At 42.7% G+C, this 25,998-nt stretch overlaps 1 protein-coding gene across 6 annotated transcripts in view; it reads right to left on the bottom strand.

The window, feature by feature from the left end:
* Positions 1–15,868, bottom strand: part of DHX40 (DEAH-box helicase 40) — a 56,919-nt gene extending 41,051 nt beyond the window's left edge. For 5 of the 6 annotated variants that reach the window (XM_056556655.1, XM_056556658.1, XM_056556656.1 and 2 more), the window contains exons 1-6: positions 15,596–15,813; positions 12,758–12,972; positions 11,187–11,332; positions 10,089–10,208; positions 2,585–2,815; positions 2,193–2,259 (exon numbers count right to left, since the gene is read on the bottom strand). In XM_056556655.1, the coding sequence (XP_056412630.1) occupies positions 2,193–2,259; positions 2,585–2,815; positions 10,089–10,208; positions 11,187–11,332; positions 12,758–12,941 (748 nt within the window). In that variant the 5' untranslated portion in view covers positions 12,942–12,972; positions 15,596–15,813. Of the gene's footprint in view, positions 1–2,192; positions 2,260–2,584; positions 2,816–10,088; positions 10,209–11,186; positions 11,333–12,757; positions 12,973–15,595 lie in introns of all 6 variants that reach the window. The other variant, XM_056556657.1, reaches the window with a different exon arrangement.
* Between the last annotated feature and the right edge of the window lie 10,130 nt (positions 15,869–25,998).

Raw genomic sequence — 25,998 nt, 5'->3', positions numbered from 1 at the left:
TACAGGCACCTAAAGCATAGCAGGCAAATGCACTGTATATAATGATCCTGTTGATCATCCTGATGGTTATTCAGAGAATGACTATGCACACACAGTAATTTGGGCTGTTAAGTTCTACTGAAGTTAATGGAAAAATAACTGGTAATTTTTATTTAGTAAAACTTTACAGCAATAATTTTACAGCCCTTAAAGTGTAGTTAACAAAACCTTTTTATATAATGTAGACAATAACATTATATGTACAGTGGGGCAAAAAAGTCAGCCACCAATTGTGCAAGTTCTCCCACTTAAAAAGAGGAGAGAGGCCTGTAATTTTCATCATAGGTATACCTCAACTATGAGAGACATAATGAGAAAAAAATCCATAAAATCACATTGTCTGATTTTTAAAGAATTTATTTGCAAATAATGGTGGAAAATAAGGCTGTCTGGGCATGCTGGGAGATGTAGTTTTGCAACAATTGGAGGCTCCCTGTTTGGGAAGACATTGCATTTTGGGCACTCTCCCCAGCGGAGAGCACAAAAAATGTCCTAACCCATTTTTTGTGTTTTTTGTCCCCTTCTCGCAGAGGATTGCGGCAGATTCGGTGGATTACGGCGATGAACTAGATTTTTTTTCTTTTAATAAAATGGTTAACGAGAGCTGTGGGGGAGTGTTTTTTAAAATAAAATAATTTTTGCAATCTGTCAGTCATTTTTTTAAATTGAATTTATGGGTGGAAGCAATCTTATTGACTGAATCCATTACTAAGCCGGGGCTTAGTGTTAGCCCCAGCTAGTGCTAACCCCCAATTTTTACCCCGGTACCCACCGTGATGAGCCAATACCAACAGGCCCAGAGCGACAAAAATGGCGCTCTGGGACTAGACGATAACAAGCTGGCGTTATTTAGGCTGCAGAGGGCCAAAAACAATGGTCCTCGCCCACTCTGGTAACGTTAGGCTGTTGCTGCTTGGTTGGTATCTGGCTAAGAATAAAAATACGGGGAACCCTATGCGTTTTTTTCCCTCATAAATAAATAAAGAAAGAAAGAAAGAAAAAAAAATGCATAGGGTTCCCCGTATTGGCCCTCCCCAGCCAATATAACACCTGCGCCTCGGGCCTGTTGGTACTGGCTCTTTCCGGCACCCCTGTGGCAGTGGGTACCAGGGTAATAATTGGGGGTTAGCGCTAGCGGTTTATGGGGCTAACGTTAAGCCCCGGCTTAGCAATAGATTCAGTCTACAAGACGACTTCCACTACTAAGCCTAAAAATTAAATTTAAAAAAAACATGACATTAAAAAATTTTATTTTAAAAAACACTTCCCCACAACTCTCTTTAGCCATTTTATTAGAATAAAAAAAATCTAATTCATCGCTGTAATCCACCGAATCTGCTGCAATCCTCTGCATACATGGAACTGAAACGAGAACACAAAAAAAATGGGTTAGGACATTTTTTGCGCTCTCCGCTGGGGAGAGCCCCCAAAATGCAATGTCTTTCCAGACAGAGAGCCTCCAACTGTTGCAAAACTACAACTCCCAGCATTGTTTTTTTAACAGCTGGAGTCTCCCTGTCTGGGAAGACACTGGCAGAAGGGTTTGTTCGCATTATACAAAACGTACAATGTGAACAGAGCCTCATACTTACTTCACTCTGCCTCCCGTCTGTAGCTCCGCCCCCTAATTATATCATCACTAGGGCCGGAGCTACACGACCCGGCAGGGACAGGGAGCGAGGGACGAAAGGAGGGATTCTCCTCTTCTGTATACACTATATACAACTATCTATAGATAGCTGTATATTCGGTATACCGCCTAAAGGGGCTATAGGAGCAGGAAGTCCTGTCAGTCTGGTGACAGGATTACTGGCTTCTGTATAGTATACACTGGTACACTATGCCCCCCTGGAAACCTAGCCTTAGGAAAGTTTTTTACTTTTTTTTTGGGTCACATTTTCCAAAAAAAAAAAAAAAAAAAAAAAAAGAAAACAGATATAGACAGAGGACCAGTTATACCTATACTTGGTGAAGGCAAATAGATATTACTAACTGCTAAATTGAATAGTAATTGCTATTGGCCTGAGGCTCCGTTTATTGCATTATGCTAGCATTCTATTACACTTCTTAATTTTCACATTGTGTACTGTAAATTTTTGTGTACTGTAAAATGTTTTAATACCATGCCGTATGACTGTTTGACAACAGCTTACCTGTGAGAAAAACAAGAATATCTCCAGCTGGTTCATTTAAGTGCGTCTGTAAAGTGATTTTAACAGTCTAAGAGGAAAAACACGGACATGTTAAAATTACATTTATGGTACTTGTCATAAAAGATGAGCATTAGTTTTTCCCACTGACATCCTAGATTGAACACTAGTAGTTTTACTACTTTTGCACATAATAGCACATTCCATGCATGGAAATTTTTATGTCAATACAGTCTGAAATGCTAATTTTCCTGTCGATGTAGCAGCATTTTTTTCTTTGCAATGTTTTCCTGTTTTTTTATTTTATTTTTATTTTTTATTATAATAAATACTTAACTCTAGTTTTTCAAAAACAAACTGGCGAGTAACATTATTTAGGGAAATACAACATATACCTCTGTAACATAAGCACTGTTGTCTTTGTCTCTCGGACCAATAAGGTTATGGAATCTCTCTTTAATTGGAAAGACCTTTCCTGGGATAGAGAATACTGGACAATTGCCAAAGAATTCAGACAGTCTCTCAATGTCCAGAGTGGCAGACATTACTATAACTTTGAGAGGGTAGTCTCTATTAGAAAAGCCTTTCTTCAGGAACTGTTTTCGCAAAAGACCAAACAAAATGTCCTGGGGAAAAAAAAAATGTTGTTAAAGTAATTTATAAAAAATGCAGAAACTATGGATTTAGGCTACTAAGCAATAGACAATATGGGGGAATTTATCACAACCAGCATTTCAAATGCCAGTTTAAAGAGCACTGGAGCAAGAAGTGCCACACACACAAGCCTCTTAACCGCTTAAGAACAATGGACGAAAATGTACGTCTTAATGCGTTGGGACATACTACACTAGGACATACATTTACGTCCTGTACATGACACAACCATTGCTCGCAACATGCACGGCAGGTCCGGGCTGCTACCAACATCCGGGGACCCGCCGGTAATGGCGGACATCAGGGATCCTCAGATGCAGTGATTAATACAGATCATGGCATCTGCGGCAGTGCAGGTGTTCTAATGGATAATCGGATCCAAGATGGAGGATGGAGATCCCCTCACCTGTTTCGCCGTCATCCCAGGGTCATTTTCTCTGGTCTGCCTTCCAGCAGACCTGAGAAGAAGGTCACCTGCAGCACTGATCAGTATTTGCGATCTAATGTTTGCTATAAATAGTCCCCCTATGGGGACACAAAAAATGTAGAGTAAATGTAAAAAAAAAAAAAAAAAGGAAAAAAATAAAATAAAAATTAGATATGAAAAAGCCCCTCCCCCAATAAAAATGTAAATTGCCCCTTTTCCCCATTTTATAAAAAAAAGCGTACATTTTTTTAAAAATTATATTTGGCATTGGCGCAAGTATGAATGTCCAAACTATCAAAATATAATGTTTTCTGGTCACATCACATCCCAGAAAAATGTAATTAAAAAAGTGATGAAAAAGTGAAATATACGCAAAACAGAAAAATAAGAGTTAGAGGGGTCAAAATAGGGCTATTTAAAATAAACATTTTTTAAAGTAGTACAATAATAGTAAAGCATGTAAACATGGATATCATTTTAATCATATTGACCCACAAAATTTAACTGCAGTGCGTAAAAATGAAACCCTTCAAAAATTGCAGCTTTCTTTTCAATTTCTTCACCAAATAATCAATATATTTATTTATTTATTTTTGGATGCACTGTACATTTTATAGTAGAATAAAAGAAAATTGGTCAAACAAAAACAAGCAGTTATATGGGTCTGTGGATGGAAAAAATTAAAAAAAGGTATGAGTTTTAAAAGGGCAAGGAGGAAAAAAAAAAACAAAAATGCAAAAATCCCTTCCCTTCCAGCATATGGACGTTTATGAACATCCATTTTTCCTGTCACTTAAAGAGTACCTGTCATCAACAAAAACTTTTAATATGTTGTTCATAATCATTAATGAAGAGATATTGTAATATATCTTCATTACAAAATATTAATATTTATACCAGTTTTTTCATTTTATACTTTTGGCCACTAGGGGTCTCTTTTCTATGCCTGATCTGCAGGCAGCTTCCTATGCTTTTCATAGTAAGTGTACAGCTTTTAGGACTAATGCTGAAAGGGCTCTGGTCCTTCCACCGGAAGTTCAGTGCTCTCAGCTCAGGACTCGCTCCCAGCCTGTGAGCTACAAGCCTGCACATGCCTCTCATATAACAGAGGCCAGTCACCTCCCCCTCCCCCCCTGCCCCTCACCACAAGTTATCTTATACATTGTATTATCTCACTGCACTCCTTGCTCCCCCCCCCCCCCCCCCCTCCCGACATTCATCTTAATCACTGCCTCTGTAATTGCTCCCACCGCCCCTGGTTCTCAGCATTGACTTTTTAGTGCAGAGAGAGTCAGGCTGCCATCCCTCCCCTGTACTTAGTCTGTATGCACACTGCAGCTGTTGGCTGTCTGGGCATGCTGGGAGTTGTAGTTTTGCAACAGCTGGAGGTACCCTGGTTGGGAAACACTGCTGCAGAGGGAGAGCAGCATACAGGAAGACTGGCAGAAGCAGAGTCCCGGCCAGGCTTCATGTGACATCATGCCTGCCGGGACCCCCCTCCTTCCACCCCTTAGAAAGACAGTGCTCCTGAGCTAATGAAGAGGGTTAAAAAAAAAATAAAAAATAAATAAAGGTACTTCAACAGCGTTTTAAACCTCAATAAACACAGGGATAGGCATAGTTAGAGTAAGGGACAGATGGAGAGGGGGATCAGGGAAAGTTTAGATGATGACAGGTACTCTTTAAGGCAAATGGACGTTCATAAACGTCCAATACATTTTCTATCACCATGTCCGTTGGCATGGTGATAGAATCATCATCGCAGCTGTTCTGAACAGCTGACCGATGACACTATACAGCTGGGGGACCAATCAGAATAGTCCCCTGCTGCTGATCGTTGTCACTAGTCAGTCAGTAAGTGACTGACAAATGACAAGGACTTGCAGGGTTCCGGGTTTGATCGGGTCTCTGGTGACCTGATAGCCCGGAAAATAGGGATGATCGGAGCTGTCAGAAACAGCCCCGATCATCCTGAGGGATAGGAGCGAGGTGGCAGCTGCCACCTCGCTCCTATCCCCTGCCATTGGTCATTAGGACTAGCCGACCAATGGCAGGAGGGGGGCGGGAGGTTAAAGTTGAAATCCCCGCTCTGCCCGCCCCTGGATGTTGGGGCAGAGCGGGGGCAAGATGGCGGCGGGTGCTGGGACCGGCTGAGGCAGCAGTTAAGATCAGCGGTAAGTGATCTTCACTGCTGCCTTCCAGGAGTTGCCAAACTACAACTCCCAGCAAGCCCAGACAGCCAGAGGAACGTAGTAAGGTGAGTTAATGTTTATTTTGTTTCTTTTTGAGGCCCGGGCACAGGAATATATAAAAGTCTTGCACTACAGTTGTCCTTTAACGAAAAGTCGTCAAACACCTGTGGGGTGTTAAGGCTCACTGTACCCCTTGCTACGTTCCTTGAGGGGTGTAGTTTCCAAAATAGTATGCCACGTGGGTTTTATTTTTGCTGTTCTTGCACCATAGGGGCTTCATAAATCCAACAGGCCCCCCCAAAAACCATTTTAGCTAAATTTTCTTTCCAAAAGCCAAATGTGACATTGTAGTGCGCCTGCAGTGCATTTGACATCCACACATGGGGTATTTCCATACTCAGAAGAGATGGGGTTACAAATTTTGAGGGGGTATTTTCTCCTATTACCCCTTGTAAAAATATAAAATTTGGGGGGGGGGGGGGGAAACCAGCATTTTAGTGACATTTTTTATTTTTATTTACACATGCAACTTTAACGAAAAGTCGTCAAATACCTGGTGTTAAGGCTCACTGTACCCCTTGTTACGTTCCTTGAGGGGTATAGGTTCCAAAATAGTATGCCAAATTTTAGGGGGATTTCTCTCCTTTTACCCACATGTAAAAATTCAAAAACTATGTAAAAAATGTAGATTTTGAATTTTCTCCTTCACTTAGCTGCTATTTCGGAAAAAAACACCTAAAGGGTTAACACGCTTACTGAATGTCATTTTGAATACTTTGAGGGGTGCAGTTTTTATAATGGGGTAATTTATGGGGTACTTCTAATATGAAGGCCCATAAAATCCACTTCAAAACTGAACTGGTCCGTGAAAAATTCCGATTTTGAAAATTTTGTGAAAAATTACTGCTGAACTTTGAAGCCCTCTGATATCTTCTAAAAGTAAAAACATGTCAACTTTATGATGCAAACATTAAGTACACACATTGTATATGTGAATCAATAAATAATTTATTTGGTATGTCTATTTTCCTTACAAGTAGAGAGTTTCAAAGTTAGCAAAAATGCTACATTTTAAACATTTTCATGAAATTTTGGAATTGGTGCAGCAGAGAGAACTGTTGTCAGACAGAAAAGAACAACTCAACTTCAGCAGCTAATAAGTACTGGTAGAATTAAGACTTTTTTAATAGAAGTAATTTACAAATCTGTTTAGCTTTCTGGAGCCAGCTGATATGAAAAAAATACAGACAGAATACATCAATTTCCAGCACAAATTATAGTATACCCACTGAGTCACATAACGCTGTAACCCTGTAAAGTCCCAGGGAACGGGGAAAAAAGGGAAAAGTCCTTGTTAAATTCCCACATATGTGTTTGCAGAACTGTCCATTAAAATAATATACTTTTTAAAATAAAGAACATAAAAATTGATATATTGCAGAAATAACTTAAAAAAAAGGGTATCTTTTGCTTGATAATTTTCTTATCCAGTAAAAGGAACATTCCCTTATATAAACTGAGTTAGGAAAAAATGACCAACTATATAAAAAAACATATGCATTTACAATAATATTCCTCTCCCTTATATATCTGTGATCACTGGGATTTGCCATGCTATAAATGTGTTGACCATTTCAGATGAACAAGCTATGGGGAACCTGTCACAATGAAAATCCTATTAAAGCTATTGGCATCTTGTTATAGCGCAGGAATGTAAGCAAATTGATAGATAACTATGTTGGAAAAGTTTCAGTATAACTTGTAACTTATTGATTCTATTCTAAGGAATTCGGTAGCACTGAATGATAGGATCACACACTAAGTCTTTTTCCAAAAAGCTTTATCTTTATATGGGATAATAATGTCTAACAAGAGGGAGTTCCACTTTAGGGACTCCTTACCAGAACACAGGCAAGACCTTTACATTGTACCTCTAATTTCAAAAACTTGTGAAGTGTCATAGAGATATGTCTAATGTTTTCATTGAATGGGTGCCGAGACCCACACCAATTATTACAACAAAAATTTTAAAAGGGCCCCAAAGTTTTTAATTGAAATACAGAACAAACTATTGGGATATCCTATAACAAATAGATCGATGGACCAACATGGCTTTATTGTTGGTTTCTTTGAGGCCCATGCTGAGAAAAATCCTCCAGAAGGTTAATAATTCATTTGAATTTGTTGAATGCCAGGTCTGGGTTCTGGCATAATGGGCTTATTGGCCCAAAATTGTTTGCAAATACAAAATGTGCTTGCATAACCATTAGACTTATTAATTAATTTGAAAAAAAGTAAAAAAAAAAAATTGAAATCCAGTAAAATGTATTTTTATCCCAGGGGCAGAGACAAAATGAAGTAATCTAGTTGTGCAGATGGTGGCGGACGTGCTATTTAACAGATGTGCTATCTGCCATCTTGATTCCTTTCTTATCCCTGATATGGCTTTTCTAATGCAGCTTTAGTTCCCGTGATGCCTCTGGCTTTGTAAAGAGAGAAGGGGGTGAAGTCTCATCACTGTACATGCTCTGCCCTGAGTTCTGTCTAAATATAGTTAGTGACAGTGGAAAGTATCAATGTACCGTATTTTTCGCCCTATAGGACGCACCGGCGTATAAGACGCACCCAATTTATAGGTGCAAAATCTAAAAAAATAAAGATTTTGAACCCAATAGTGGTCTTCAACCTGCGGACCTCCAGATGTGGCAAAACTACAACTCCCAGCATGCCCGGACAGCCGTTGGCTGTCCGGGCATGCTGGGAGTAGTAGTTTTGCAACATCTGGAGGTCCGCAGATTGAAGACCACTGCATAGGAGGTAATACTCACGTGTCCCCGCCGCTCAGGACCCGTCACCGCTGCCCTGGATGTCGCTCCATCGCTGTCGTCGTGTCCCCGTCGCTCCGGGACGTCTCTGCTGCCGGCCGGGTATCCTCGCTCTCCGTCGCCGCCATCACGTCGTTACGCACGCCGACGCACGTACGTGACGACAAGGAAGGAGAGTGCCGGCCATACAGGGGATCCCTGAACGGAGAAGACACCGAGGAGGCAGGCAAGGTCCCTCCCGGTGTCCTGTAAACACTAACCCGGCTATTCAGTCGGGCTGTCCCGAACAGCCCGACTGAACAGTCGGGTTAGTGTCACTTTCCCTTCAGACACGGCGGTCAGCTTTGATCGCCGCGTCTGAAGGGTTAATACAGGGCATCACCGCGATCGGGGAGTATTCGCCGTATAAGACGCACCGACTTTTCCCCCCAGTTTTGGGGAAGAAAAAGTGCGTCTTATACGGTGAAAAATACGGTATTCCTTTGTGATGCAGCTTCAGCCTGTCTGCTTGTGAAGGATTTCTATTCAACTTTTACAGGAAGTGTGAAGCTACAACTCAATAGAAATGTACTGGAGAGACTGCAGATACCAGAGAAAAACAAAGACAAACATTTTATAAGTCTGATGCTAATAATTGTGAAGACTGACCTACTATATCACTACAATCCTAGTCTCTTAGGAGAGAAATTATGTTTTCAGCAACAGTCAATTATAGTCATACAGAGGAATAAAGATGGTGGGGCCAGATTGGAATCACATGACCATTTTTATCACATCACAAGTTTTAATAAAGGTGTTTTCCAATCTCATTAAATATCCCCTATCCATAGGATATGGTATAACAAGCAGATTGTTGGGGCATCAACCATTGGGAACCCTGCCAATTCTAGAACAGGGATATAAATTTGTCTCCACAACGAATAGTGCGGACAGCGCCTTTGTGGCCACCAAACAGTTCTGATCGCTAAAATCGTCAGCCCTATAGAGAATAAAATGGAGCATAAGACAGGGAGAAAGAGTGCTCAGCTGTGCACTTCTCCCAGCTGGTTTTAACAATTGCTCCAGGTCTCAGCACCCAACCCCCACTGATAAAATTGTTGACACCTCTCTATGTCAAAAGTTTTTGAAATGACAGCTACTCTGTAAAGGTCTTGTCTGTGCTTTAATAAGGAGGAGTGCCTAAAGTTCAACTCCAACCTATTAGACGTTATTATGCCACATGGAGATAACTATTTTAGTTTTATAGTAGCATATGGAAGTGTTACAATTTGTCAACATTCCCCTTGAACCCAAAAAGATTGTGCACAGAGTCCCTAGCATAACAAAGTCTAAAGCAGTTAGGGAGGAGGGAGATGCTACTGCAGTTTCTCTCTATGGTTGCCTTTGTGGGCCTGTTCGCCATGTATGCCTGAGCTTACGTAACCACTGCTCCCAACAACTCCTAACAGCTTGGTCATAATACCCTAGATGGTGGACAATTCGTCAAAATGACCATCCTGCTTCTTTTAGCAACTTTTTACTCAGCAAATGTCTTCGTTTTTTTACACCCTCTTGTGGCAAGACTGAGTGTCTATAATTAAACCACACCCATAATCATTTACATATTTGCCTGTTAAGTTTTGCAGCAATGTGACATATCTATCTGGGTGGGTTATTTTGGTGGGAAATACTCTTGATTCCTTTCTTTTACTCATTATTCCTCTTTTGACCACTTGCATTGTAATACTAGCACACTTTATGAAAATTTGTTGTATATATTTATAAGTAATCGACAACCAGATGCTTCTAAAATTGCACTTACAGTACTTAAACTCCGCTCATGAGCTTCATCCAAGACAACTGTGCTAAATTTGGTGAGGTTTGAATCGGTCAGCGTGTGCCTCAATAGACATCCATCAGTCATGTACATGATTGCAGTTTTCTACAGGAAGACATACATATAAATAAAATAAAAAAACAAGATTATATTTTTTTAAGATATTGTGTAGTTATACCAATACATTGAATTACTTTTTGTCATCGTGCACAAACATTCAAGTTTTTCTTTTCAATGTTTAAAGTGGTTGTACAGATAATTATTTTTAAATAGTATGATGGGTGACATTAAGAAAAAATAAGTTAATTACCTTCTGCCAATTTTCTAACAGCAATGTTCCAATGGTGCCAGTTAGAGATGAGCGAACTTACAGTAAATTCGATTCGTCACGAACTTCTCAGCTCGGCAGTTGTTGACTTATCCTGCGTCAATTTAGTTCAGCCTTCAGGTGCTCCGGTGGGCTGGAAAAGGTGGATACATTCCGAGGAAAGAGTCTCCTAGGACTGTATCCACCTTTTACAGCCCACTGGAGCACCTGAAAGCTGAACTAATTTATGCAGGATAAGTCATCAACTGCCGAGCTGAGAAGTTCGTGACGAATCGAATTTACTGTAAATTCACTCATCTCTAGTGCCAGTCCCTTATGTTTAGTGCTTTCTGATCCCTCTTGACACACAGGAAACACCTACTTAACAAATCACTGTCCACAGTGACCTGTCACAGCAAATGATGGGCTGAGAGGGCATTTCATGTGTGTCAAGAAGAAAGCAGGAAAAGATAGACAGTGAGGACTAGCAAAGCTAGAATACGGTGAGGAATCAGCACCAGGTAAGTACATTCCATTTTATGGTGCAGCAGTGCAGGTACCCTGACAGGCAAAGTTTAGTGCTGCTACAAGATGATGTTCAGCATCTAAATACCATTTTGTGGTTAAAATTCTGGATAGTACAGCATAAAGGGATAAGGAACAAGGATTTTTTTTTAAATATTGCTATTTTTCTAGATTATATAATTTAATATTTAAATTATAAATATGAACTATTCTTTACTTTGGTAATACTATAAAGGAAAAAAACAACATACCTGTGAGGTGCAGTCATCAAAACGCACTTGGTATCCTACTGTACTACCTAACACACAATCCATTTCTTCTGCAACTCTTTGTGCTACAGAAATTGTTGCTACTCGGCGAGGCTGAGTGACACCAATAATGCCATGTTTTCCAAACCCTAGAATGACGTATATATAAGCATTGTCAAAGGGGTAAGAAAGATTCAGTCACTACGTATCATGTATAGATAGGATTAAAATTAACCTGTCAAGAATATCATGGTGCCCGACCCACAAGCAGCATGAAAGTTGCACAGGCACCCTTGCAACAAGCGTCTATGAAATATTGCAGCCTTTCAGATAAATCATCATTTTAATTAAGGCAGTTTCTCCCCCCCCACCTCGCAGCACTTGACAACTTCTCTGAAACTCAGTGACGTTACATACCGTATATACTCGAGTATAAGCTGACCCGAATATAAGCCAAGGCCCCTAATTTCAGCCCAAAAACCCAGGAAAAGTTACTGACTCTACTATAAGCCTAGGGTGGGAAATACATCATCCCCCCCCATGTCATCATCCAGCCCCCGTCATTAACACCCCCTTCATCATCACCCTGTCATCATCCCCCTTCATCATCACCCTGTCATTTTCACCCCTGTCATCATCTCCCTAGTCATCATCCCCCCCCTTTCATCATCACTGTCTGTCAATCAGTGGTCTTCAACCTGCGGACCTCCAGATGTTTCAAAACTACAACTCCCAGCATGCCTGGACAGCCGATGGCTGTCATGCGCAGGGACGTCTGCTGCGCACGGACATCCCTGTGCGGCGGCGTCAAGGCAACATCACTAGGCCGGCCCGGAGCGGAGAAGAGGGCCTCCCGGTGAAAATGGACAGCCCGGGACAACCCTCCCCCCCCGGACGGTCCCTGCAGCATAGATGGCCTGGACCAGCTCACCCTTCCTTCCCACCGAGGGGAGGTGAGTAGAAAACTAAAGGGGGGGTCTGGATGATGACGAAGGCCACAGTGGTTTTCAACCTGCGGACCTCCAGATGTTTCAAAACTACAACTCCCAGCATGCCCGGACAGCCGATGGCTGTCCGGGCATGCTGGGAGTTGTAGTTTTGAAACATCTGGAGGTCCGCAGGTTGAAGACCACTGCGGGGATTGACAGGCGGAGAGTTCACTCGAGTATAAGCCGAGGAGGGCGTTTTCAGCACGAAAAATTGTGCTGAAAAACACGGCTTATACTCGAGTATATACGGTAGTACATCATAGTTTGTTATAATAAGGGAACATATCCTGTTTCGTGTTGGCCAAGGATCAGGCAACACAAAACTCTTGACAAGGGGGTCTTCATAAGATGAAAATGTTTGGTTTTGACTAAAACCCCATATATTGAGTAGAGCCAAGCTCCCCAATAGGGGGAGAGCCCAAAGATAAGAAGTAAAGATAGAACTCATTTAGCTATCGGACACCTGCTGATATGGTATAAATATCTGACATGGGTATATCCCGTTTGCCCAGAAAATAGCTGTAATAACTTAAGATTACTGATGATATTTGTATGCGTAGTATGTAGACTATAGAATATAGTCACCTGCTTTGTACAGATACTGAGGCAGCTGAGTAGTCTTCCCACTACCGGTATCTCCAGTTACCACAAAAAAAGAATGTTCTCTTGCAGTCTGAAGCAGCTCATCTCTGCATTTGTGAATAGGAAGATTTGGTAGGTAATACTGCCATTGGCCATCTGGTTTATAAGCTCTGGCTTTAGACTCCATTGCAGTAGGTTAAAACTTGAATTAAAATGTTCTGTAACACAAAGAATAATATTTCTTCAGCTAAACATTAATGAAATGCCCACACAATACGTATGTGATCCAGTAAAGTACCAACTGTGCACTTTCAATAACCAAGCAGTCCTTTCTAATGATCTGGCCAGAATTCATTCAACAGGACCACAGAGCGCTGCACATGTGAAACAAACTAATAAGATTTTGGATCATATTAAATGAACAAAATAAAGTATATGATTAATAATCTGCTGGAAGGGGGTTCTGTTTTGCCTAAGGTTCTTTGTTCCTGCTTTTACCTTACACCACTATTACTGATTCACATAATTTAGATCAAATACAAAAATCCATACATACTGTAAAGAGGCATTATTCGTAGAGACGAGCGAACATACAGTAAATTCGATTCGTCACGAACTTCTCGGCTCGGCAGTTGATGACTTATCCTGCATAAATTAGTTCAGCTTTCAGGTGCTCCGGTGGGCTGGAGACTCTTTCCTAGAAATGTATCCACCTTTTCCAGCCCACCGGAGCACCTGAAAGCTTAACTAATTTATGCAGGATAAGTCATCAACTGCCGAGCCGAGAAGTTCGTGATGAATCGAATTTACTGTAAGTTCGCTCATCTCTAATTATTAGCTCTGTAACTTAAGTTAAAAACTACAGTGGCAAATTTCTTTATCCTGAAAAAATCCAGCATAGGGCAAAAGGGGAAGGTGGATTGATGGACGGGGTTGGGTGAAGTATACGAAAATTGGTTTGCAATTGCTTGTTCCTGGAGTATTCCAACTTAAAGGGGTAGTGCAGTGGTGAAAAACTTATCCCCTATCCTAAGGTTAGGGGATAAGTTTGAGATCGCGGGGGTCCGACCGCTGGGGCCCCCTGCGATCTCTCTGTACGGGGGCCAGGCTCTCCGTCCAGATAACGGGGGTCGACCCCCGCACGAAGCGGCGGCTGACGCGCCCCCTCAATACATCTCTATGGCAGAGCCGGAGATTGCCGAAGGCAGCGCTTCGGCTCTGCCATAGAGTTGTATTGAGGGGGCGTGTCGGCCGCCGCTTCGTGCAGAGGTCGACACGCCCCCTTCCCGCGGGCTGTCGGGGCTCCGTACAGGAGATCGCAGGGGGCCCCAGCGGTCGGACCCCCCGTGATCTCAAACTTATCCCCTATCCTTAGGATAGGGGATAAGTTGTTCACCACTGGGTTCACCACTGGACTAGACCTTTAAAGTGGTTCTCCGGCCCTAATACAAAGGATAGGGGATAAGATGTCCCACCGCTGGGGACCCCCGCAAACTGTCATTCAGCACCCACCTTTGCGAACTCTCCGCAGCGCTGAAGGCTCAGAGTGTGTAGTGTGACGGCAGAGTCGTGACGGGCAGAGTCGTGATGTTACGATACTCCAGAGTACCCCTTTAAACTAACTTCTGCCCCGCCCCCCTGTGATCTTCAGAACAGCACTCAGACTTTTATGTTTTCAATGGCACACCACCACCCCATTCATACTCTACAGAGCCACCAGACATAGCAGAGTACCCCCTGCATCTCACACTTATCCCCTGTCCTTTGGATAACATAACTTAAGTTGGAATAACCCTTTAAGAAAAACAGATGGTGCAACAGAATGCCTATCTTGTGGAATCCTGTTGCCACAGACTTGCATTGTCCAAAAAATAAAAAATAAATAAACAGATCTGTCAAAATTCTGTTTTAATAGGACAGATACATTAGACAATCTCTGCTTGTCTATCCTGTTAGTTAAACAGTTCATTATGAAAATTTGTGAAACGGACACAGACTGATGTTCACATCTGCATCAGGTCTTACCACTGTTCTGCTCCAAGTAACCCCAGTGCAGAATCCAATGAATGCTCAATTGAACACCTATAGTAATGGCTCCATTTAAAATAAAAAAAAAGAAGTAGAAGAAAGAAGAAGACCCTATCCTCTAGTAGGGGGAGCAGAGCAGTTGTGGGCAACATTCAGATAAGAAGTAACATTGATGCAGCTCTACAAAGAGTTCTCCGGTCAGACTACAAGCAGAAATACTCTTCACAGACTCTAATGGTGATAAAAAAAACTTGAATATTTCCATTACTTATATACATCAGTGGTCCCCAAACTGTGGCCCTCCAGATGTTGCAAAACTACAACTCCCAGCATGCCTGGACAGCCAACGGCTGTCCAGGCATGCTGGGAATTGTAGTTTTGCAACATCTGGAGGGCCACAGTTTGGGGACCACTGATATACATAATGGGGGAGATTTATCAAATCCTGTGTAGAGGAAGAGTGGTGCAGTTGCCTAACCAATCAGATCGCTTATTACATTTTCCACAGAAGTGATCTGCACCACTCTCTCTCCCCACAGACATGAATGATGTTTCCACCATAGGCCAGCAGGGGGTGCAGGGCTCCTGGTGACAACAGGTCCAGTGGTCCTCACTGTATACATACTCTCTTATTATTAAAACTACATTAACCCCTACAGCCCAGGAAAACCTAGACAACTGTGTGCAGAGCATAAAGATACAGTGGGAAAGTCATTTTTACCATTCAGTACAATAACCTGACATAACATTTCCTCATTGCTTATACCATAGACATTTCACAAGATTTACACTTCTATTTAGCACTGTTCCTACCTCCACTATTCAGAACTGGAGGGCGCCATGTTGCCTGCCAGGACCTTTTAAGCGCAGACTATGACCCAAGTGCACTGTCACTTTGTGGAATAGCAAAAACTGAAAATCATAAATCCTTCCTAATGCTTACACCACAAATGAGCCTTCATTGTTTAAAGACAGGAATCGAACGTGCAACAAGCTTACTTTTCAGGACGCCGAACGACTGAAGCTTTTTGTCTCTTGCAGCGGTCCGTAGTGGGAGAGCAAATATTTCCTTGTCTGCTGGATGCGTGCACCGGGCTGGGGACGAAAACAAGTGAAAAGCGCCACCTAGTGGCCTTTGGTAGGTACTGCATGGGAAATAGTTTTCAAGGCTTCTGCTGTTCTGTGGGTTACACCAATGCCCTAGATTAGGTGCTGCAAAACTACAACTCCCACAGACTGCAAAACATGCTGGGAGCTGTTGTTGTGCTCTCAACTTGTAATGTATCCCAGTGCATCTATTGCTGTATCTCTATGAGAGCCTGACAATAACACTGAGAAGATTTTGTGTTTCAGGGATTATTCACACACGAGAAAACGGAAGATATTTAATCTGGGCCCAAGTGTTAACCCCTTAAGAACACAGACCATTTTCACGATGTTCCCTCACTGTATAACGTCTGTAATGAATTACGGGCATATACGGGTGCAAACGGGCCGTTACAAAACCCCATAGGCTGCAATGCGATTTAGTCGCGGCCGTCAGGGGTTTTGTAACGGACGGTTTTCCCCGATAAAGTGACGGAACTTCTGACGGAAGTTCCTAAACGGAACAATAATATAGTGTGAAAGGAGCCTTAAGAGTCATATCTTTTATATTTTTCATCTACAGACCCATATGAGGCCTTGTTTTTATGTGAGCAATTGAAGTTTGTAATTTTTATTTTACCCTAATGAATGGCATAACAAAAAAAATATTATTTCTAGAGGAAAATTGGAAAGAAAACCCTCCGAAATGTTGCTAATTTCAGTTGGGTTTGGTTTTCACACAGTACACTTAATAGTAAAAATTAAATATAGTCTTTGTTCCGAAAGGTCGATACCGGGGGACATTTATCATTGTTGCTTTGGTATTCGAGTTCTGTAGGCATTTTTTTTTTGCTTTAGTTTTGCTTATGTATGGCGCATTTGTGTGAAGCCTAGTTAGGCTGTATTTGTGAGAGGGGCGGTAACATCTCCACCCCCCTCGCACGTCAGGCGGCACATAGGGTTGTGGGCGGGGGCAGGGGTATATAACGCCCTTACCTCCTATCAGTCGGCCGTTCGTGACGTTTGCGGACCTCTCCCAACCCTCCCTCTCTTTTCCTCTTTTTATTCCTCATTTCATCCATTACAGGGCATGCCCTCTTAAGGTATGGCCTCCATCGCGGTCATCAGGCACATCTCAGACCGATAGGTTGAGTCATAATGTGTACATAACAAGTAAGTATATATCATTATCACGAGTACAAATGTGTAAGCCCTGATCACAAATCATAATATCACAGGGAGGTTGATAAATTTGGCTCACATAAGCAAAAACCAATAAATCACTTTTGAATACCTTTCTTTTTAAGCCCACATAAGCAAAAAACAATAAATTACTTCAGAACACCAATTTGCAGCTTTGAAAAAAAATTGTTAGATTTATATATATATATATATATATATATATATATATATATATAAATCCGACTGATAGGAGGTAGGGGCGTTATATACCCCTGCCCCCGCCCACAACCCTATGTACCGCCTGACGTGCGAGGGGGGTGGAGATGTTTCCGCCCCTCTCACAAATACAGCCTAACTAGGCTTCACACAAATGTGCCATACATAAGCAAAACTAAAGCAAAAAAAAAAAAAAAAATGCCTACAGAACACGTGTTTTTTTTAAATGTACTTTACAGGCTTAGTAGGGGAAGCCATCTTATAGAGGGAGTCCATTACTAAGCCGGGCTTAGTGTTAGCCACAAAATCAGCTAGCGCTAACCCCCAATTATTACCCCGGTAATCACCACCACAGGGGTGCCAGGAAGAGCCAGTACCAACAGGCCCGGAGCATCAAAAATCGCACTCCTGGGCCTAGGCGGTAACAGGCTGGCATTATTTAGGCTGATGTTACCAGGGTGGGCGAGGACCATTGTTACTGGCCCTCCCTAGCCTAAATAACGTCAGCCTGTTACCACCTAGGCACAGGAGCGACATTTTTGATGCTCCGAGCCTGTTGGTAGTGGCTCTTCTCGGCACCCCTGTGGCGGTGGGTACCGGGGTAATAATTGGGGGTGATTATCGATGCAGTCCACCGAATCCGAAGTAGTCCATAGGATACACGGATCTGAAATGAGAAAAAAAAAAAAGAAAAATAGGTTAATACATTTATTTTCATCCACTCATGCATCTGCCTTGCCTCACGACTTCAACTCCCAGCATGCCCCTACATTAAGGACATGCTGGGAGTTGTAGTCATGTAGTGCGGGAGATGTGCGGGTGAGTGACAAGCTTGTCACCTACCCCCTCCCCCCGCTGCATGACTACAACTCCCAGCATGCCCTGGAGTTGCTGGGAGTTGTAATAGTGCGGCAGCGGGCAGGTGACAAGCTTGTAAGAGGGCAGGTGACAAATTTGAAATGACAGTAAACTCTGCGGCGCTGTAGCAAAGGGAGCCCGGGCTGACATAACACTGCAGCCGCCCGGGTCTCCCACAGCCGGGCCGGAAGATGTGCAGGAGCCATCCCTGCCATCCTTCAGTGTGTTCTGCAGTGCTGAGGCATGGTAGGGACGGCTCCTACACATCTCCCCGCCCATCTGCAGGAGTCCCAGGCGGCTGCAGAGTGATGCCACCCAGGGCTCCTTTTAACATATAACGGAGCCGGAGAGTTTGTAAGATCAAATTTCCTGCTGGGTCCCGTGATTGGCTGCTTGGTCCCGGCCAATCACAGGACGCAGCGGGGAATGTGAAATTACATTAGGCACTTTAACATACCTCGGCGCAGCAGAGTTTTTGAAAAACTTTGATAAATCTGGGCCACCCACTTTATATATTTTTTCTCTATATTTTACTACTTTCTAAAGTAAGGCAATTAAGGCGACTGTCCAATGCCATTTTAGCTCATCGAAACCCTGTAATGAATTTACGAGGTTTAATTAGCACCACTAAGCTACTGGCATATGTAATTTATACCTTTAGACACTGTAATCGGCCTTGATTGCGGCATCTAAAGGGTTAATGACTATCAATGGCGGATTGCAGCTGTCAGTCACCACCTATGAAGCAAGCGCAGCTCCTCCGCTCACTTCATTTAACGATCCAGGACATACAGGTACGCCCTTGGTTTTTAAGTCCTAAGACTATATATCATGTGACAGATGCACTTTAAGCTTCGACTTATATTGACTTATACATGGATTTACATTGCTTTTTCTTATATTATAGGGGTTCTCCACCATAAGGTGATTTTAGTACATACCTGGCAGACAGTAATGGACATGCTTAGGAAGGATCTGCGCTTTTCCTGGGGCTAAATGGCTATGTTGTGACATTACCATAACACTGTGGCTAGCTTTTTGTGAACTTGTTTTTCCTGTTTGAGTTTTCTTCTTGTGCCTACAAATCCCATAATTCCATTTTTCTCCCTCCCACACATCAGCCACCCCACCCATTGAAACGTAAATGAGCTGCATCCATTCAAAAGACCTGTGGTTTTGAATCAGGGTGCCTACAGCTGTTGCATTAGTTGCAGATTCATCTGTCTCCCACCAAGTGATCCCTCCACCCATTGAAGCAGACAGGCTCCCTGTCATCAGCTGACTAGTGAGTGAGGTCTCAGACGCATTGCAAAATCTGAGACAACAGTCATTTTGTATGCTGTTAAAAATAAATATTGGGGTGAAAATCACAGAAGAATTGTGAGAAAACCGTCATACACGGGTAAAGACACTATATTATGAACTACACTAACTTTACAGCCCCTGTAGCATAGTCAAATAAAAACAAAATCCTGGAATACTCCTTTAACCACTTAAGGACCTAGGGCGTATGGATACGCCTTGACGTCCTGGTACTTAAGGACCCAGGGCGTGTCCATACGCCCGTGGGAACCGGGCCGGGGACCGGGCCGGGGTGACTGCTGATATCAATCAGCAGGCACCACAGACCCCCCCCGTCGGCGATCGGCGCAAATCGCAAGTGAATTCACACTTGAGATTTGCGCCGATTCCAGGTCATACGGGTCTATGGTGACCCGGTGACCCGGAATATAAGGGGGATCGCGGTTGTCTAAGACACCCACGATCCCCCTGTAGGCATAGGAGTGAGGTGGCAGGGGTGCCACCCCTCCTATCCCTGCTATTGGTCTGCTATTGATCGTCAGAGGCGACAACCAATAGCAGACTGGGAGCGGGGGGGTTAACTTTTATTTTCCCCGTCCTGCCCACCCACAATAGGCGGGGCAGAACGGGGAAACGAAGGGGATCAGGCACGGACGTCCACTTACCGATCCAAAGGCTGCGGCGACGGTGATCGGCGGGCGGCGTGATGTGCGTCAGAAGAGGACGGCTCCCGGGATCCTACGGAAGCCGGTAAGTTGATCTGGAGGGCTACAGTCTTAGACTGTGGTCTCTAAACTGTAGCCCTCCAGATGTTGCAAAACTACAACTCCCAGCATGCCCAGATAGCTGTTTGGGCATGCTGGAATATGTAGTTTTGCAACAGCTGGAGGGCTGCAGTTTGAGACCATTATACAGTGGTCTCTAAACTATATCCCTCCAGATCTTGCAAAACTACAACTTCTAGCATGCCCACATAGCTGTTTGTTGTCTGAGCATGCTGGGAGTTGTAGTTTTGCAACATCTGGAGGTCCACAGTTGGGAGATCACTGTGCACTGGTCTAAAAACTGTAGCTCTCCAGATGTTGCAAAACTGCAAATCCCAGCATGCCCAGAAAGCAAACAGCTGTCTCGGCATGCTGGGAGTTGTAGTTGGGTACCTCCAGCTGTTGCATAACTACATCTCCCAGCATGCCCTTCGGTAATTAGTACATGCTGGGAGTTGTAGTTTTGCAACAGCTGGAGGCACACTGGTTGGAAAATACTGAGTAAGGTAACAGAACCTAACTGAAGGTTTTCCAACCAGTGTGCCTCCAGCTGTTGCAAAAGTACAACTCCCAGTATGCACGGTCTGTCAGTACATGCTGGGAGTTGTAGTTTTGAAACAGCTGGAGGTTTGCCCCCCCCCCCCCCCCCATGTGAATGTACAGGGTACATTTACACGGACAGGTTTACAGTAAATTTCCCGTTTCAAGTTTGGGCTGCGGCAAATTTTTCGCCGCAGCGCAAACTCCTAGCGGGAAATTCACCGTAACACGCCAGTGCGAATGTACCCTAAAAACTCTACACTACACTAACACATAATAAAGAGTAAAACACTACATATACTACACTGTCCCCCCCCCCAATAAAAATTAAAAACGTCTTGTACGGCAGTGTTTCCAAAACGGAGCCTCCAGCTGTTGCAAAACAACAACTCCCAGCATTTCTGGACAGCCACTGACTGTCCAGGCATGCTGGGAGTTTAGCAACAGCTGGAGGCACCCTGTTTGGGAATCACTGGTGTAGAATACCCCTATGTCCACCCCTATGCAATCCCTAATTTAGGCCTCAAATGCGCATGGCGCTCTCTCACTTCGGAGCCCTGTCATATTTCAAGGAAACAGTTTAGGGCCACATATGGGGTATTGCCGTACTCGGGAGAAATTGCACTACAAATTTTGGGGGTCTTTTTTTTCCCTTTTACCGCTTGTGAAAAGGAAAAGTTGGGGGCTACACCAGCCTGTTAGTGTAAAAAAATAAAAAAATTTACACTAACATGCTGGTGTTGCCCCATAATTTTTATTTCCACAAGCGGACGCACTGCGGACGCACAACAAGGCTCTGCGGACGCACAACAAGGCTCAGGAATCAGAGCGTACCACATACATTTGAGGCCTAAATTGGTGATTTACACAAGGGTGGCTGATTTTACAGCGGTTCTGTCAAACGCAAAAAAAATAAATACCCACATGTGACCCCATTTTGGAAACTACACCCGTCACGGAACGTGACAAGGGGTATAGTGAGCCTGAACACCCCACAGGTGTTTGACGAATTTTCATTAAAGTTGGATGGGAAAATGAAAAAATTTTAATTTTTCACTAAAATGCTGGTGTTACCCTAAATTTTTCATTTTCACAGGGGAAAATAGGAAAAAAAAAAACAAATTTGTAACCCCATCTCTTCTGAGTAAGAACATACCCCATATGTGAATTTAAAGTGCTCTGCGGGCGAATTACAATGCTCAGAAGAGAAGGAGCGCCATTGGGATTTTGAAGAGAAAATTTGTCCGGAATTGAAGGCCACATGTGTTTACAAAGCCCCCATAGTGCCAGAACAATGGACCCCCGACACATGTGACCCCATTTTGGAAACTACACCCCTCATGTAATGTAATAAGGGGTACATTGATAATTTACGCCCCACAGGTGTCTGACAGATTTTTGGAACAGTGGTCCGTAAAAATGAAAAATTAAATTTTTCATTTGCACAGCCCACTGTTCCAAAGATCTGTGGGGTGTAAATACTCACTGTACCCCTTATTAAATTCTATGAAGGGTGTAGTTTCCAAAATGGGGTCACATGTAGGGGGGTCCACTGTTCTGGCACCATGGATGGGTTTATAAACGCACATGGCCCCTGAATACCATTCCAAACGAATTCTCTTTCCAAAAGCTCAATGGCGCTCCTCCTCTTCTGAGCATTGTAGATCGCCAGCATAGCATTTTACGTCCTAACATGGGGTATTTCCATACTCAGAAGAAATGGGGTTACAAATTTTGGGGGGCATTTTCTCCTATTACCCCTTGTAAAAATTTAAAATTTAGGGGGAAAAATGCATTTTAGTAAAAAAAAAAAAATTTTCTTCATTTACGCATATAAATTTAACGAAAAATTCTGGCACCATAGGGGCTTTCTAAATGTGACATGCCCCCCAATAACCATTTCAGAAAAATTCACTCTCCAAAATCCCATTGTCGCTCCTTCCCTTCTGTGCCCTCTACTGCGCCCGCCGAACACTTGACAAACACATATGAGGTATTTCCTTACTCGAGAGAAATTGGGTTACAAATTTTGGGGGCTATTTCTCCTATTACCACTTGTAAAAATCCAAAAACTGGGTCTACAAGAACATGCGAGTGTAAAAAATGAAGATTTTGAATTTTCTCCTTTACTTTGCTGCTATTCCTGTGAAACACCTAAAGGGTTAACACACTTACTGAATGTCATTTTGAATACTTTGAGGGGTGTAGTTTTTATAATGGGGTCATTTGTGGGGTATTTCTAATATGAAGGCCCTTCAAATCCACTTCAAAACTGAACTGGTCCCTGAAAAATTCGATTTTGATTTTTTTTTGAAAAATGTTAAAATTGCTGCTGAACTTTGAAGCCCTCTGATGTCTTCCAAAAGTAAAAACATGTAAACTTTATGATGCAAACATAAAGTAGACATATTGTATATGTGAATCAATGTATAATTTATTTGGAATATCCATTTTCCTTATAAGCAGAGAGCTTCAAAGTAAAAAAAAATGCAAAATTTTCAATTTTTTCATCAAATTTTTGAATTTTTCACCAAGAAATGATGCAAGTATCGACAACATTTTTACCACTAACATAAAGTAGAATATGTCACGAAAAAACAATCTCGGAATCAGAATGAAAGGTAAAAGCATCCCAGAGTTATTAATGCTTGAAGTGACAGTGGTCAGATGTTCAAAAAATGGCCGGGTCCTTAAGGTATATTTGGGCTGGGTCCTTAAGGGGTTAAATATGCATTGGCTGCTGAAGGAGTTAGGTCACTTTTCTATAAAAAAAAAAGGATAATTTGGCGCATGCACCCTTACTCCAGCGCTGCTCCGGACAAAGGAAGCAATGCTGAAGACCGCTTCCGGGTATAGTAAGAAATCCCGCTCATGCGCAGTATTGTCCAGGACTCGGCCGAGATGAGACAGAGAATGTAAGACAACGTATGAATATTCATTAGCCAGCGGTGCTGTGGGCCGGGCGGCGGTTACGTCACAGTGCCAGTTTAAGGCAGTAACCCCTCCCGTGCCAGTTAGCAGCTAATTTGAATATGCCGAAAACCAGTTATAACGTGCGAACGGCGCAGCGGATTCGGGCAAGGTAGGACTCAAAATGTTCAGCGTCTCCCGCACTATCCACAGGTACCAGTGGATAGTGCGTGACAAAACATATGACAGTTTTCCTTTAATACTTATGTCAATGCAATATTTAGTTTCTTTGTTTTTAATAAAATGAGGAAAGATTTCTAACATTCTGTTTTCACGTCGTCATTATGGGGTATTGAGAGCAGATTGATGGGGAAAACTTGATTTCATTTTTGCACTAGGCCACAACATAATAGAATGTGAAAAAAAGTTAAAGGAGTAGTCTAGCGAAAAGTATCTTCAGTCCGTTGTGCCTGGACTGCAAAAAATAAAAAAAACTTTCACTCACCTTCCTTCGTTCCCCTGGTCCGGTCTTCCTCCTTCTTCCGTGTGCACGGATCATCACACTGCGCTCTCGCCATGGCCGGTGATAGGCTGAGCACAGTGTGAGGACCCGTGCACACGGAAGAAGACCGGACCGGAGGGCCGAACAGCTGTAGCCGCGCTACGGGGCAACGGAGGAAGGTGAGTGAAAGTTTTTTCTTTTATATATATAGATAGATAATGACACTTTACTTGTTTGTACCATGCTTGGCAAAGGCTACTGTTGCCGAAACGTTGCATTTTATTACGGGGATAATAAAGATTTCCAGTTTTTTCACGATCCATGACCTGGCTGGCGCTGGGATTTCTGGATTTGGTGGTATTTTTAGCAGATTTCTGCTCTGCAGGCTTCATTCATCTCATACATAAATGAATGGCATCTCATACATAAATGAATGACCTCAACATCTGTGGGCTGCTCAATTGCTGCTCTTTCAAATATATATATATATATGAGCATATGTAACCCTTTCCTTTGTGGTTTTATGCTATACACACACACACACACACACACACACACACACACTGGCCTGATTTACTAAAATCCGAGTGTTCTTTCTGGAGTCTTTTAGATTTCACTCCTCTTTTTCTAGGAGCTGATTTACTAATGTGTCGCACGTGTTGATTCATTTTCTGTCGCACAGGTTTTTTGTGTCGCACGGGAAAATGTGTCGCACATACTCCGAGTTAAAAGAAAAAAAAAAAACATGGGTATAAAATACAAATCCATCAATACGAGTTTAAACCCCCCCCCCCCCCCCCCCACACACACACAAAAATATATAAACATTTAAAGGCATATTTTAAAGTTTAAAATGCATTGTATATTCAAAAAAAAATCCTTGTGTAGAACTGTAAAACAATGAAAAAAAATAAAATAAAGAAAAATAGTTTAAGCACTCCCAACCACATTAAGCTGTGCCTTTGCCAAAATCACTCGCTTTTGGTAGTTTTTACACATCCTCTTGGCTGTCGGTTTTGTAGCAAACACAATTCACACAATTTACAGAGTGTTTTCCAACTTACTCGGAGTGTTTTTAGCATTTTGTCAGGACCATGCCCCTTTCAATGAAAACCCCGCCCATTTTCTAGGTTAAAAAAAATACTCAGAGTGTTTGCAAAATTGTCGGTTTTGCGGTGTAAATTTTGGGTGCAAATTTGGTCGCACGGTTGCTGCAACAGAAATTTAGGCGCGCAAGCCGATAAAAACAGTCGAGAAGCCTTCAGTAAATGAGGGTCACTGTGTGCTTACAGCTTTTGCAAAACTACAGCTCCCAGCATGCCCACACATCCTTTGAGTTGTAGTTTTGCAACAGCTGGAGGCATATGATTGGTAAAACTCAGATTTACAGCAGTGTTGCTGCAGGCTGTGTTCCTCCTACTGTTGCAAAACTACATCTCCCAGCATGCCCCCACATCAATTGGCTGTGCAGGCATGCTGGGAGTTGTAGTTTTGCAACAGCTGGAGGCATATGATTGTAGTTCCCCTGTATTAGATACACACACACATTGGGGGAGATTTATCAAATCCTGTATAGAGGAAACATTGCAGAGTTGCCCTTAGCAACCCTTAATATCCATATGTATATGGGGCACAGATATAATCTTAGGTGGGACATAGTGCAGATCAGCAGGAATAGTAGGCAAAATGCAAGATGTAGAAGCACTAATAGGCCACAAAATACAGGCAAAAATGCAATGCAACAATAAATAACAGACTGTGCACCCTGTAATGAGATTATCTTTACAGGGTGCACAGTCTGTTATTTATTGTTGCATTGCATTTTTGCCTGTATTCTGTGGCCTATTAGTGCTTCT

The sequence above is a fragment of the Hyla sarda genome, chromosome 2 (assembly GCF_029499605.1).
Source record: "Hyla sarda isolate aHylSar1 chromosome 2, aHylSar1.hap1, whole genome shotgun sequence".
Taxonomy (NCBI): domain Eukaryota; kingdom Metazoa; phylum Chordata; class Amphibia; order Anura; family Hylidae; genus Hyla; species Hyla sarda.
The sequence above is the reverse complement of the archived record's forward strand: the minus strand, read 5'-3'. Positions and strand labels throughout refer to the sequence as shown.